At 47.1% G+C, this 16,175-nt stretch overlaps 2 protein-coding genes across 2 annotated transcripts; both read left to right on the top strand.

Annotated features, from left to right (window-relative positions):
• Positions 1-7,673: 7,673 nt before the first annotated feature.
• LOC311194704 (olfactory receptor 12D1-like) lies at positions 7,674-8,615 on the top strand (the record flags this gene model as incomplete). Its single annotated transcript, XM_084267904.1, has 1 exon — positions 7,674-8,615. One exon carries the CDS (start codon positions 7,674-7,676, stop codon positions 8,613-8,615), a length of 942 nt encoding a protein of 313 aa, XP_084124030.1.
• A 4,774-nt stretch (positions 8,616-13,389) lies between these two features.
• On the top strand, positions 13,390-14,331 carry LOC311195009 (olfactory receptor 12D1-like; the record flags this gene model as incomplete). The annotated part of the gene is made up of 1 exon (XM_084268275.1): positions 13,390-14,331. The coding sequence occupies one exon, from the start codon at positions 13,390-13,392 to the stop codon at positions 14,329-14,331; it is 942 nt and encodes a 313-aa protein (XP_084124401.1).
• Between the last annotated feature and the right edge of the window lie 1,844 nt (positions 14,332-16,175).

The raw sequence follows: 16,175 nt of genomic DNA on the forward strand, positions 1-16,175 counted from the left end.
GATATGGAGATGCCATGGATTTCAACCTACCAGTTTGACTCAAGCTGAAGTCATCTGCCTACCTGATCTCTGTCATTAACTCTGCAAAAGCACAACCCAAACCAACACAAGGTTAAACTGATAACTGGGTTCACGTTCAACTCCATTTGTTTCAGCATACTGTGAGTTTTCCTCTGAGGTGAGCTCTGGGGAGTAGAAAGATGTTCAGCGTACAAACAGCTGTCCCCATCAAAGAGTTTTCCAGCATCTGCGCAGAATTTTTGGTCTGGAAAACTTCCTGGCCTGTTTCAGCCAAGGTAGAAGAATAGAGGCATATCTTCCTTCTGTATTCCCATCATTGGCGTTGAGATTATGTGGCCCACAAGATCAGGACTTCAGTTCAACTGTAAGAGAACTAAGGATTAACATCTGCTTTGGGATTCCTGTGCCTGACAATCTGTCTATTTGTATCCAAGACAATCCATCTTAGCTTGTTTAATGTGTAATTTTGGTACCAAGATGATGGTGGATGAGCTAATGGGGGATGAAGTTATCTGACCATGGCAGTGAACAATGCTGCTGCACAACGATGCTGTACAGTTCTACCCCACCTTGATAACAGGCCAAGGAATGTTGGTCGTGAAGCAGGTTGTTCTGGGCAGGTGAATTACATTGCATAAAGCTGGTGATATGGCACATGCCCAGGAATTCAAGTCACTGGCACTGTGTGACGGGGAGAAGAATATGCAGATAACTTCCTAGAAATATATGAATATGTGTATCTTTATTCTGTGTTCTATATAGAACCTGTTCATTCTCTATAACCTGAATGCTTTTGACTGTGTGGCATGCACGTTAGGCAGAGTCAGCCCCTGTGCATCCAGTGCTACAACAAAGAATGCCTGCCTTTTACCAGTGCATTGGTGTTACAGGGTTTATTCATGGCTCTCAGGGACAGTATCTATCCATCCATCCATCCATCCATCCATCCATCCATCCATCCATCCATCCATCCATCCATCCACCCACATAGCTACCTATGTGTGTAATAAACACTCCAAACTAATAATGAGAACAAATTGCTCAGACTTCCATGAAGATACGTGCATGTCCAGCAGGATTCTGGCTTCCCTCCACAGACTAGTCAAACTGTATCAGTAATAACAAGAAAGGAGCTTCAGATTTCACAGTCTTTGGGCTTTCAGGACTTCTGAAAATGCCTTTTCCTTTTCCTTAGCAATGATGAGAGGGAAACAGAGGAGATGAGAAGCTGTGGACACTGTGATTCATCCAGTCAAGGCATTTATCAGCAAAATCAGCAGCTACAGATGCCAGAGTTTCCTACAGACAATAGAAAGAAGCAAGGACACTGTCAGCACAATCTATGTTTCTCCACCATAGATGTCTAAGACAATTCAAATTGTTGATTCCAGCAAGGTGCCTATTTCTCTGGGGTGAGTGAGTGAGTGAGTGAGTAATTCAGATGTAAATATCTGCACTGCTGGTGCCTTAAGACAGGTGGGACAGACTCCTCTTGTATAGCCCAAGAACAAACCACAGAAACACATTAATGTCTTGGCTTTCCCTTAGGAACCAACAAAGAATGAGGCAGAGAAATTGAAATATTACCTTACGTTGCTAAAAGTGGTAGAGTTTTCTCTCTCTGTTCAGTAGAGGCAATAATTCCAAAGGCAGAGGGGAAGAGAACTTGTGAATGGAGCAGCAAAACAAAAAGCAGAAATTGCTTTGTTTCCTGCTGCAGAAGGCAGCATCTGCTCTCAGCTTCCAAAGGCTCCGACTGCTAATGGGTGGAGGTATTTGAATGTTCATGTGCTCCCAGTAGGATCAGGTCTCCAGATAGCAACTTTGAGCTGAAATTAAATAATGAGATCAACAGATCATTAAAGATCAGTTAAAAGATATTTTTTTATCCATCTTCTACATAAATGTGCAGTATGTTTTAGGACATACTAGCAGTCTGAGTATAAGCAAAGTTTCCTTCCACCTTCTCAGAGCTGTACGAGTTACTGGGACATTCCCTGATTCATCTTCTTATCTAGTTCACTAAAGTTAGAGAAAAAAAATGGAATTTGGCATATTTCCTAGTAGCTGAAGAGACTTTCAAAGGATCATGAAAAATACTTGAGGAATGTAGAGCTTTGTAATAAGATACTGATTTATTTCACACCCCCAGGCATGGCGCACAATAGTATGATGCCAGCTGTTATAAGAAACAGTTTTCTTTTTTGTTTCTGCTTTTGTCCACTACAATCTCAAAACAAAAGATTCTTCTCTTTTGACAGATGTCTGCTGGTCATCTGAAGCCCTCCCCACGATGGTATGGTAACTCAGGTGAACTCAAGACCAAGCAAACAAGTGAAGCGAGAAGTTGTACGAGAGCATCACAGCTGGAAAAGGTCCCAGAGGTGACACTCATGTTCCCCTCTTGCAAAAGGTTTCAGACATGAGCCCCAGCTCCTCGACTGCACACTGTGTATAGCAGGATCTTGTCCTGCTTCTGGTCTGCCATGAGTTAAGTGGCTTCCTCGCTTGCCACTCATTCTCCTAGCTGTGTGAATGCAAATAGCCTTAGCCACGTGTGGTGGCCTGGCTTTGGCTGGCTGCCCCGCTTCCAGCCAGCCGCTCTCTCACTCCACCTCCTCAACAGGATAGGACAGGACAGGACAGGGGAGAATATAAGATGAAACAACTTCTTGCCTCTACTGCTCCTTCCTCCTGATGCTTTACACCTGCTCCAGTGTGGGTCCTCTCTGGGGCTGCAGTCTTTCACAATAAGCTTTCCATAAGCAGCAGTTCCCTGTCACCAAAACCTTGCAGGTACACCCAAGATACCAGGAATTGCCTAACTGTCCTTTCCTATTTGTAGTGCAGTGTCTCTTTCTTTTGAATTTTCTTTCTAATTCAAGCCTGACCTTTGGTATTTAAAGAATAATGAAACTGCCCAGGAAAGCACATCTTTCTTTCAAGTGCAGATGAAGCCTTCTTACTCAAACAGCTAAAATTAATAGCTTAGCTCAATCACTTGGATGAATGAGTGAGTAATTCAGATTTAAAAATCTGATTTAGAAGCCTACCTTTGGGATGACGTATCTCACACTGACAGAATCCCATAGCTGAGTTCCCTTCACCAGCAGGCACCAATCTCTTTCTCACCTGTACGTAGTGGCACCCTTCTGCCTAAAATGACTGTCTCTGGTGCTCTGGATGGAATTGCCCAGGAAAGCACATCTTGCTTTCAGCCACAGATGAAGCCGCCTTACTCAAACAGCTAAAATTAATAGGTTAGCTTCAGACTCTCCCTGTGCTGCAATATGAAGCTGCAACATTTCCAGTACTTAGTGTATGACAGTAGTGAAAGAATCATCCCAGCAGCAGCAGCTTCGGACTCTATAACCCAAGGACATGTCCAAGCTTTGTTATAAGGGCCAGGGGCAGAGACTGGGGGAATGGGGGTTTCCATTGGTTCCTCATGAGCTGTTTTCCTTCTTAGCTGGGGGGAGCATTCCACACCCCCTTCCCCTGCTGCACCGTGGGGTTCCACCCACAGGAGACAGTCCTCCACAAACTTCTCCAACATGAGTCCTTTCTGTTGGGGAGTCATCTCCTCACCAATTGCCTCAGCAATGGCATGGGGTCCCTTCCATGGGGTGCCGACCTTCAGGCCCAGATTGCTCCAGCCTGGTCCCCCACAGAGTCACAAGTCCCCCAGCAATCCTGCCCTGGCATGGGTCGATCTCTTCATGGGCTGCAAGTTTTGCTGCCAGGAGCTTGCTCCAATGCAGGCTTCCTGTGGGGTCACAGAGTCCTTCAGGTGTTTCAGCCAATCTGGCGTGGGGTCATCCATGGGCTGTAGATGTGATCTCTGCTCCCTGCCATTATCCATGGGTTGCAGGGGGACAGTCTGCTTCACCATGGTCTCCTTCACGGGCTGCAGGGGAATCTTTCTCTCTGGCACCTCTCATCCCCCCTTCCCTGACCTTGGTGCCTGCACAGTTTCTCACATCTTCTCACTCCCCTCTCTGGGGGCAAAACACAGCTGCTAGCAGGTTTCTTTTCTCCTTCCTGTGACTCCCAGAGGCGCTGTGACCATCGCTGATGGGCTCGGCCTTGGTCAGCAGCGACTCCGGCCTGGAATCGGCCCACGTTTACTCTCTGAGGCCGGCAGAGAGCTTCTGGCGGCTTCTTGCAGAAGCCACCCCTGCAGCCCCCCGCTCTCCACCAGAACCCAGACACACAAAACTGCCTCACCAAGGCAAAGGCATCAGCTTTGTCTGCATCCTGTGTCACTAGGTCCCACAGCTCATTCAGCTATGGCCCCACATTGTGCCTAGTCTGCCTTTTTCACATACCTACTTACGGAAGCACCTTTGTGCTGTCTGTGAACTCCCTGTCCAGATACAATTTGATTTCAGCTTTGGCTTTCATAACTGCATCTCTGCATGCTCAGACAGGGCATGAATATTTTAAAAATAATAACTTTTAACATGAACTTTAATCAAGCAAACTGCCAGCCAGATACTTTAGGGGATATACCCATGTGGCTGATCAAAAAAACTCCCACTCACACAAATGCATGCACACACAGCTCCAGGCACTGGAGGAGTGCAATGAAAAGGCAAGTAGAGGCTAGGAACCCTTGAGGCACCAGGGAGGATGATGTCACAACCATCTCACTGCTGTTGCAAGAGAAAACAGAGTCATCTCAATATGAAAGGAAACTGTTAAGGGTTGGGTTAGTTTTTTTTGACAAACAAGAAAAACCTGTAACAACCATTTGTATTTAAAGAAATACAGACCTACAGCAGGGAAAACATAATTCTAGGGTTATGCTTATTGTTGAAGTGACATAGCTTATTTATGTATTAGGGTGGGAGCAAACCCTGCCAGGCCCAACAGTGTCACAAGAGAGAGCTGGATGACCTGAACACACACATGTCAAATGGCATGGCAGCATATTTAGTCCTTGCAGGACTAAATAAAACTAAGTCACATGACTAAGAGCATTGTCCAGTGCTCCTTGGACTCTGACAGGCTTGGTGCTGTGACCATTTCCCAGAAACCACCCAACAGTGCAGTGTAGAGTGGGACTATTGCCCCCCCCCCCCCCCTTGATCAGCTAGCATGCTGTGCTTGGTGTACCCAAGGAGATGATTAGCCCCTTTGGCTGCCAGGGCAAACCATTGACTCTTGTTCAACTTGACATCACCCCAGTCCCCAGATATCTTTCCACAGGGCTACTCTCTAGTCTTGTATCCTGCAGTTTGTACATAGAACCAGGATTACCTTATGCCAGGTGGAGAATTGTGAACTTGCTCTTGTTAAATTTCACATGGCTGATGATTGCCCAGCTCTCTAGTCTATCCAGATATATCTGAAGGCTTCTTTACCACAGCTAGCTACTACTAGTTTAACTTCAATGAATGACAAACATTTATCTGGTGAAAAAAAACCTAGGGTGAAATATTTCCTTTTCAAACATCAATTAGGGAGAAGGTGGCAAGGAAATAGTTGCCTAATTTGTTCACATTGTGCTAATTTCTTTATAGTCCCTGTAAGTTCCTACCTCCCTTTCGTATCAAAGCTTATCACACTGAAAAAGGTCCTTGACCAGACACCCATGCTCGATTGCCAGTAGAAATTACAGCCCAAAGCTCTCTGCATTAAGTGATGTTTGTGTTTGGTTTGTTGTTTTGTTCCTTTGGGGTGGGAGTGCATTGGTGTATTGTTCTTTTTGTTGTTGCTGTAGTTGTTAGCTAGTCTCCATGGGCTGCTTTGCTTGGTGTCCTCTGATTTGCAGGAGGCTCATCTATGCATGATGTTCAGGGAACACTTGTTGCTCTGAGCACACCACTGATTCACAAATCCCATCCCAGGAGACTGAGATGGGACTGTTGCTGATAATGTTGAACATTCTGGATGTGATATAAAGACTTCTTCCCCCTCTACTTAGGTCATCAGAGATGTATGGTCCTGTTTGCAAAGCTTCCACCTTGCATCCGACCTGACCACCAACAAGCCCCCGTGGACTGACAGCAGTCATTGTCCTCAGGGCTGCAGTATTGATGGCTCAGCCAGAGGAATGCCAAGGACATAGAGAAGAAAAAGGAGCAGAAACCATCGGTCTTTTCACTCCATAAAATAAACTGGCTCGTGCTCAGCTTTTCTGTCCAGCTGATTATCAGGGGGCCTTGCTACAAGGAGAAACATACTGATTGGTAGTGAGGTGGGACTTTTTCCTATTCTATAGTAGTGTTTTTACAGTTGGGGAAAAAAAAGTAAGCTTCAGCAAGCAAAGTCTTTTCTTTGCATTCTATTTAAGCAGGAGTCTTAAAATACAGCCAAGGACATCAGGACACTGACTGGATGTGTTGATCAGCCAATGGCAGAAAGTATCAGTCAGCATCTGTGAAACTGAAGGGAAGTGACAGGAAGAGAAGAACAATGTTGAGGAGGGACAGGGGAAAGGGATCAGGTCACCTGTGGCTGAGTAGGAGGAACAGGCAGCATCAGAGGAGGTTGGGGGGCACACCTTAACATAGTGGTGTCTTTCTGCAGGTGGTTTGTCAGTGAGCAGGGCGTTGGTCCCTGAATGCAGCAAAGAACATGTCAGAGATGGAGGCATTTGCATGTCGTGGAGAAGTGCAGCTGTAACTCTTCCAACACAGGTGACTAATATTTTGGCAAGTCAATACCAAATGTTTCCAACAGAACTTCCTAACTCTTTACAGGGAATCATTTGGAAGTGATTTTTATGTCATACCCAGAGCAATGCACAGCTCATCTGGAGCAGAAACCAGAGAAAGCTGTGTGTGCTCACTGCATTTTAGAAGACCAGAGATGCTGACTGAGCTGACTTTATTCTCTTGGTGGGCAGTACAATCGGCTTCCAGTGTCATGAGCCAGAATGACTGAAACTTACAGCAGCTAACTCAGCTCCTGCAAACTCAGTCATGGCTCAACCACAGTGCTGAGGAAGGCGAGCTGCTGATTTTTTTTCCCCATTCATTCACTGCTGCTCAACAAAAAGACAGCCTTTAGGCAAAGGAGATGGTCCAATGGAAGAGCTGCAAATCACATATAAGGTATGCTCTCCTCTCAGCACTAAGCAAAAGACAGGCAGATGATTGTGTGGTTCCTGGGAGCACCTTCTGGTGGCTGTTGTTAAAAAAATGGAAGTTGCACAATCTTTAAGATCAAAGACCCGTCTGGAAGAGATGGAAATGATGAGAAATGTGAAAGTTGGAATTGGCTAAATGAAGTGTAGGCACAAGGGTAGAAATAAACCCTCAGGACTGATTCACATTGTGAGTTGGAAGCTGTATGGATGAGATCAAATTTTGTAGCAGGAAGTTACAGAAAGAACACTATGGCTGAAGTTGAAGCAGCAGCAATGTTTTATAGCTCACATCAGCTGTGGTTCTGCTCAGATGGAAGGTTTTATGTTAACATTTTCCTCTCTTTGCTCTAGACAGAAAGTGGGGGAGGTGACAGTAAAGTTCATTTTGTGCATGGAGTCTCTGTGCAGCTTTCAGATTTGGTGCCCTGTGTCATGTTTTGCTTGTTTCTGCATCTCTTTGTCTTAAAACAGCAGAGAAGCCAGTGGCTTTTGCAGTTGTGTTCCTGCTCTCAGCTGTGAACCCTGACAGTTCCCTTTGCTTCTTATTCTTCCAGCAATGCGTAACCAGACACAAGTGGGCGAGTTCATCCTGCTGGGCATCACCGATGTCCAGGGGCTGCAGCACTTGTGCTTCATCACCTTTCTGTTGCTCTACCTGACCTGTCTTCTGGGAAATGGGGCCATTGTGACCGTGGTGATATGTGAGCCCCAGCTCCACACGCCAATGTACTTCTTCCTGGGGAACCTCTCCTGCCTGGACATTTTCTACTCCACTGTCACGGTTCCCAAGATGCTGACTGGCTTTCTCTTTGGCCACCAGCCCATCTCTTTTGGAGGGTGCTTGGCTCAGCTCCATTTCTTCCACTTCCTTGGCAGTACAGAGGCTGTGCTCCTGGCCACCATGGCCTACGACCGCTATGTGGCCATTTGCAATCCTTTGCGCTACGCCCTTGTCATGAGCCCACGGACTTGTCTGCTGCTGGCTGGGGCCAGCTGGTCCACTGGCTTTCTGCATGCCCTGATGCACTTGGTCATGACCTCTCAGCTCAGTTTCTGTGGCCACAGCCACATTCATCACTTCTTCTGTGACATCAAGCCACTGTTGAATTTGGCTTGCAGTAACACCAGCCTCAACATGAGCCTCCTCAACATCGTCACCACAACTATTGTTCTAGGCCCCTTCATTCTCACAGTGCTCTCCTACCTCTACATCATCTCCTTTCTTGTCCAGAAAGTCCATTCCCTGAAAGGAAGATGGAAGCCCTTCTCCACTTGTGCTTCCCACCTCACCACTGTGGCACTGCTTTACATACCAGTGCTTTTCAATTACACACCACCCTCCTCAGGAAGCTCCCTGGAAAGAGATGTGCCAGTGTCTCTCCTGTACAGTGCTGTCACTCCAGCTCTGAACCCCTTGATCTACACTCTTAGGAACCAGGAGGTGACATCTGCCCTGAAAAAAATGTTATGGAGAAAATTCTTTCGTGAAAGGAAGTGACTAAAACAAGGACAAGGCTCAGAATGAGCTTACTCCACTACTGTTTATAAGGAAAGAGGTCAAAAGCATTGCAAGAGACTGAACTACTTGTTGTCTCACATTTAAAAGCTAATTGGATGGATCAAAAACAGGGGAGATATTCCAGGACTGAAGCTTCTTCCCTCATTTTTAGATGTCCTGTGGTGCCCCACCTTGTTTCTGGTTTCCAATACAGAAGTGTGTGTGTGTTTTGTACAGGATTTGAGGAATAGCTGACGGAGGCAGGGAATGGAGGGCAAACTCCTGGGTACAGGTCTGTTTTCAGGCATTTCTGGAGAGCAAGGTTCTGCACGTGGGTTGGAGCAATCCCAAGCACAGTGACAGGCTGGGTAGAGTATTGAAGAGAGCAGTGCTTAGGAGAAGGAATTGGCTGTACAAGGGAAAGAGAAGCTCAACACGACCCAACAAGGTGCATTTGCACCCCAGAAGGTCAGTGGTGTCCTGGGCTGCATTCAGCAGCATGAATAGAATCACAGAATCACAAGTTTGGAAAAGACCTTTAAGATCATCAATTCCAACCATTCCTGTCCTACTCTAAACCATATCTCTAAGTACCTGGTCTACCCTTTTTTTAAACACATCCAGGGATGGTGACTCAACCACCTCCCGGGGCAGCCTGTTCCAGGTCCTAACAGCTCTTTCAGTGCCTCACTATTTTTAATACAAGCCAGGATGCCTTTGACCTTCCTGGCCACCTGGGCACACTGCTGGCTCTATTCAGTCAGCAGTCACCAAACATCCCCTGGTCCTTCTCTGCCTGACAACTCTCTAGACAGTCTCCCCCAAGCCTGTAGTGCTGCATGGGGTTGTTATGTCCCATGTGCAGGACTCTGCCTTTGGCATTATTAAACCTCATCCCGTTGGTCTCAGCCAACACCAGGTCAAGGGCGTGGATTCTGCCCACTCCTACAAGACCCCTTTTTGATGACAGTACGGAGGCCCTGGCACACATATCCCAGAGAAGCTCTGGCTGCCCCTGGATCCGTGGCAATGTTCAAGGCCAGGTTGGATGGGGCTTTGGGCAACCTGGGCAAGTGGAGGTTATCCTGGCCAATGGCAGGGGCTTGGAACTAGATGATCTTTCTGGTACCCCTTATGAATAATACAGGTGTTCTTTCAGGCAGCACAACAGTTTCTCAGTGAACAAGCAGGCAGAATTTTTGCACCAACCCTCAACACTCACTTGCTCTTTTCATCACTCTTGGCCATGAGGAACAACTGACCTTGAGACACACAGATTGTAACAATCTCTTGTAATGCACTTGGAAGTAAAGAAGCTGTGGAGGGTGATAAGGCTCCTTTGAATTTCCTTTTCTCCAGATGAAACAGCCTCAAATCCCTGTTCCTCTTAAAACTTATTCTCTAGACCAGCTTTCTAGCTCTTCTCTGGATACACTGCAGAACCTCAGTATGCCAAAACTTAACCACAGTATTCAAGGAACCACCTCATCACATAGGAATGGACAAGAAACAAAATCAGTATTTGTTGCAGTTTTGTGTAGCTGTGCTGCTGAGATGGCTTCTGCAAGCAGCAGCCAGCAGCTCTCTGCAGGCCCCAGACTGTAAACATCAGCCAGTCAAGGCCAGAGTTGCTGCTGACCTGGACCAAGCCCATCGGGATGGTCACAGCGCTTCTGGAATCACAGAGAGGGGAAAAAAACCTGCAGGCAGATGCATTTTGCCAGCGGAGAAGGGAGTGAGAAGATGTAACAAGCTGTGTGGACACCGAGGCCAGGCCCGAAGGAGGGAGGGGGGAAGAATGTGGAAAGAGAGATTCCCCTGCAGGTCCTGGGGAAGACCATGGTGGAGCGGGTGTCCCCTCGCAGCCCGTGGGTGAGGACGGGGAGCAGAGACATCTCTGGCCTGTGCAGAGATTGATCCCCGCCTCAGCAGGTTTGCTGGGGGACTTGTGACTTTGCGGGGGACCAGGCTGGGGGAGTCTGGGCCCCAACGTCAGCACCCTATGGAAGGGAGTCCTGCTGAGAGGCCTGTGGTGAGGAGATGACTCCCCCACAGAGAGGACTCAGGCTGCAGAAGTTCGTGGGTAGGAATGTCTCTCGTGGGGGGGACCCCACGGTGCAGGAGGGAAAGCGAGTGTGTGTGTGGAATGCCCCCCCCACATAAGAAGGAAAACAACTCGGGAGGAACGGGCTGAAAACCCCCATTCCCCATTCCCTGCCCCTCCCTGTGCTGCGATGGGGGGAAGAAGGGAGCGAGTTTATGATCCAAGTCAAGTGTCCCAAGAGGCCAGGGGTGGGGGGCAGTACAAGTGTTGAGATCTGGGGAAGAAAAGCAGGTTGTGAGGAACTTTCAGAACCCCACGGCCCATTCCCTGCCCCTCCCCGTGCCATTTTGGGGGGGGGAAGAAGGGAGTAAAATCGTGATGAGGTTTAAGTCTGCTAAGAAGGGAGGGGTGGGGGGAAGGTACTTTAAGACCTGGCCACGCGTCTCATTACCCGACTCTGTTTCACTGGGTGTGTAGTTGTAGTAGTAATAAATCACATTTCTTTATTCTATGCTGAGTCTGTTTTGCCCATTGCACTAAATGGAGAGTGATTCCTCTGTCCTTATCTCAAGTCCTAAGCCTCCCAGTAAATATTTTCTCCCCTTTTCAGGCAAAAAGTGAGAAAGATTGGCTTTGGTGGGCATTTGGCCTCTAGCTAGGGCCAAACCACCACAGTATTTCACAACACAACTAATCCTCTCCACTAAGACTCTGCACGAAGTGATGTTTGTGTTTGGTTTGTTGTTTTGTTCCTTTGGGGTGGGAGTGCATTGGTGTATTGTTCTTTTTGTTGTTGCTATAGTTGTTAGCTAGTCTCCATGGGCTGCTTTGCTTGGTGTCCTCTTATTTGCAGGAGGCTCATCTATGCATGATGTTCAGGGAACACTTGCTGCTCTAAGCACACCACTGATTCACAAATCCCATCCCAGGAGACTGAGATGGGACTGTTGCTGATGATGATGAACATTCTGGATGTGATATAAAGACTTCTTCCCCCTCTACTTAGGTCATCAGAGATGTATGGTCCTGTTTGCAAAGCTTCCACCTTGCATCCGACCGGACGACTGACAAGCCCCCGTGGACTGACAGCAGTCATTGTCCTCAGGGCTGCAGTACTGATGGCTCAGCCAGAGGAATGCCAAGGACATAGAGAAGAAAAAGGAGCAGAAACCATCGGTCTTTTCACTCCACAAAATAAATTGAATTGGCTTGTGTTCAACTTTGCTTTCTGGCTGACTCTCAGAGAGCTTTGCCACATGGAGAAACATGCTGATTGGTAGTGAGGTGAGGCTTGCACAGAACTATCTGCTTCCCATTATGTTGTAGTAGTGTTCTTACAGTTGGAAAAATAGGCAAGTCTCTGCATGCAAAGTGTTTTCTTTAAACTGTTTAAGCAAGGGTCTTAAAATACAGAAAAGTACTTTGGGATAACTATTTCTCTTGGACTGGATGTGTTGATCAGCCAATGGCAGAAAGTATCTGTCAGCATCTCTGAAACTGAAGGGAAGTGACAGGAAGAGAAGAACAATGTTGAGGACGGGCAGGGGAAAGGGATCAGGTCACCTGTGGCTGAGTAAGAGGAATGGGATGCATCAGAGGAGGTTGGGGGGCACACCTTAACCGAGTGATGTCTTTCTGCAGGTGGGTTTTGGTGAGCAGGGCTTTGGTCCCTGAAGGCAGCAAAGAACGTGTCAGAGATGGAGGCATTTGCATGTCGTGGAGAAGTGCAGCTGTAACTCTTCCAACACAGGTGACTGACTAAAGATTTAGGATGTCCATGATATTATCAGTTCTACCATTTCCAACAGAGCTTATTCAGAGATCAGGCTGAAAGTATATTGAGAGAACATGACCAGCTGTGCAGAGATGATGCCTCTGTGCACAAACTGCCTTTAGGCTACGTGCTCACATTCCTCTGCTGTGAAATCACGTTAGAAGTTTTCTGTGTGTTTATTGTTTTCACAGTGAAACAAGAGGCTGAGGGAGTCCCAGTACAAGGGGTGGGCTAATTCCTTCTTGCAGAATTTGCAGTCTGTATTGTAAGCTAGAAATACCTGTGCCTGCCTGCCCTGCAACACAATCTCAGCACCTTGTTCATCACTGCGTAAGGTTGGACATACCCAGAGCAATACACAGCTCATCTGGAGCAGAAACCAGTGAAAGCTCTGTGTGCTCACTGCATTTTAGAAGACCAGAGATGCTGATTGAGCTGACTGTGTTCTCTTGGTGGGCAGTACAATCAGCTTCCAGAGTGATGAGCCAGAGTGCCTGCAACTTGCAGCATTAACTCAGCTCCTGCAAACTCAGTCTGGCTCCACCTTAGTGTTGTGGGAGGGGGCCTGCTGATATTATGCCCCATTCATGTGCTGCTGTTATTTTTTGTTAAAAACCTTGCATTCTTTAAGATTAAAGACTTGTCTGGAAATGATAAGAAATGTGAAAATTAGAATTGGCTTAGTGAAATGTAGGCACAACAGTAGAAAGAAGCATCTCCTCCTCTAGAACACTCTTCCCTTTGCTCTAGACAGAAGGTAGGGGAAGGCAACATTAAAGTTCTTTATGTCCATGGAGTCTCTGTGCAGCTTTTAGGTTTGGTGCCATGTGTCATGTTTTGTTTGTTTCTGCATCTCTTTGTCTTAAAGCAGCAGAGAAGCCAGTGGCTTTTGCAGTTGTGTTCCTGCTCTCAGCTGTGAACCCTGACAGTTCCCTTTGCTTCTTATTCTTCCAGCAATGCGTAACCAGACACAAGTGGGCGAGTTCATCCTGCTGGGCATCACCGATGTCCAGGGGCTGCAGCACTTGTGCTTCATCACCTTTCTGTTGCTCTACCTGACCTGTCTTCTGGGAAATGGGGCCATTGTGACCGTGGTGATATGTGAGCCCCGGCTCCACACGCCAATGTACTTCTTCCTGGGGAACCTCTCCTGCCTGGACATTTTCTACTCCACTGTCATGGTTCCCAAGATGCTGACTGGCTTTCTCTTTGGCCACCAGCCCATCTCTTTTGGAGGGTGCTTGGCTCAGCTCCATTTCTTCCACTTCCTTGGCAGTACAGAGGCTGTGCTCCTGGCCACCATGGCCTACGACCGCTATGTGGCCATTTGCAATCCTTTGCGCTACGCCCTTGTCATGAGCCCACGGACTTGTCTGCTGCTGGCTGGGGCCAGCTGGTCCACTGGTTTTGTGCATGCCCTGATGCACTTGGTCATGACCTCTCAGCTCAGTTTCTGTGGCCACAGCCACATTCATCACTTCTTCTGTGACATCAAGCCACTGTTGAATTTGGCTTGCAGTAACACCAGCCTCAACATGAGGCTTCTCAACATTGTCACCCCAACTATTGCTCTAGGCCCCTTCATTCTCACAGTGCTCTCCTACCTCTACATCATCTCCTTTCTTGTCCAGAAAGTCCGTTCCCAGGAAGGAAGATGGAAGCCCTTCTCCACTTGTGCTTCCCACCTCACCATTGTGGCACTGCTTTACATACCAGTGCTTTTCAATTATGCACAGCCCTCCTCAGGAAGCTCCCTGGAAAGAGATGTGCCAGTGTCTCTCCTGTACAGTGCTGTCACTCCAGCTCTGAACCCCTTGATCTACACTCTTAGGAACCAGGAGGTGGCATCTACCCTGAAAAAAATGTTATGGAAAAAACTCTTTCCTGAAGGGAAGTGAGTAAAGCAAGGACAAGGCTCAGAATGGGCTTACTGCACCACACCTATTTTATGGAAATAGGTCAGAGGCACACCACATTGCAAGAGACTAAAAAGCAACTGGTTGTCTCAAGTTGTTTATCATATTTAGAAGCTAACCGCATCAATTAAAATCAGGGTAGATAGTCAACAACTGAAGCTTCTTTCACTGTTTTTAGATGCCCTGTGGTGCCCCAGATCATCTCTGGATTGCAGTACGGAAGTGTAGTTGTCTCTTCTAGGACTTGAGGCATAGCTGACAGTCCCAACTGGATCTCCTGGACTATCTAAGATATGAAATGATAACATGGCACCTATGTTTAAGCAGACGAATGACTCATCATTCAGACTTTCTGTTAGACCTGAAGAATGCCAGCATTTGTTACATTGTGTGTGGGCATAGCCTGAGAAGGGTGTTGTCCACGTTGGACTTGAGTAAGCCCTCTGAAAGATCTGTGTCTTTCCATTACTGAAAAAGTGAACCTCACTAATGACCCTAGATGTAAATGTAGACTCAAAACCAGATATGAGCTTGACCTCTAACACTTTTAGCTGTGTGGTTTATCTTGCCTAGATTTTGCTGCTTCTATGTATTTATGTGACTGGCTACTTTTCCGGATTCCCTTTAAGGCCAATCATGAAATGATTGATTTGCATTTACACAGACTGCTACAGACATGTTGAATGTCTTCAAGTATCCTAACCAGACCTGGCCAGTGTATATGGTGATGACCATGACTAGGAACATCCTCACCAACGTTGACTCACATTCACTGGTTCTGGTCCTGCTATCAACTAGGTTGTAGTGGTATTCCTCAGGGATCAGTGCTGTGGCTGCTGCAGTTTATTCCATTGATTGACAACCTGAATGCTGGAACAGAGCATCCTCTCAGCATATTGCCTTCCCCTCTCTTGGGCACTCCTGAGATCCCATCGGGAAGAACGCATCCAGTCTGGGACTGCCAAGTACTGGAAAGACAATGCTGGGTGGAACAGGTCCAGCAGAGGGACAGCAGGGTGATTAGTGGTCTGACACACCTTGAGGACAAGGAGGGGCTAGGAGAAAGCGTTTGCTCATCCTTGTCCCTTTCCAGGGCAAGGAGAGTGTATTGCTGTCTGCAACTGCTTATGGCCGGGCTGGAGTCTCTTAGGGAGAACGGGCACAAATATTTCTCAGAGGGGCTCAGTGAGAAGATGCAAGGTGAAGGGCACGAGTGGAAACCTGGGAAATCTGACTTAGACACTAGGGAATACTTACTCACCTTGAGGGTAGTCAAACTTGGAACAGGCCCCCCAGAAAGTGTTTTTCCAGGACAAGAGTCCACCTTGTCAGCCTGCTATGAGCAGGGGAAGGACCAGAGACTGCAGAGGTTTCCTCCAGCCTCCATTTTTCTGTGTGTCTACAAAACTGTACTGAACCTCTTCAAACCCAAGATCAACCTGGAGCTGAGCTGCCAGGAGCTTTATGGAGGAAAGGTTAAAGCCACCTTCCCAGAAAGAGGCATCTTTGTGATTCAAAAGGTCCTGTGGGATTTCTACACCAACATCAGAACCACTTCAACTAGAATTGAACATGGTACTTCTCCAAACTGTGGTGGAAATTTTTCCACAGGATTGAAAATTGATGCACGTTTGGGATGTTTTTGACTACAAAGACATCATAACCTCCTCTTATATGCAGAGTAAAAAAACACAAACAAAAACCAAAACATTAAGCATGGAAAATCCTAGCACATCAGAATGGATGGAACCCATACTTGGTCTCACAAATTCTAATACTTGAAAGAGATTCCCGAAAAGTCACTCAAGCAGTGCTCTGCTTCAGCA

The sequence above is a fragment of the Gallinula chloropus genome, assembly GCF_964237585.1.
Source record: "Gallinula chloropus genome assembly, chromosome: 9".
In the NCBI taxonomy this organism is placed as follows: Eukaryota; Metazoa; Chordata; class Aves; order Gruiformes; family Rallidae; genus Gallinula; species Gallinula chloropus.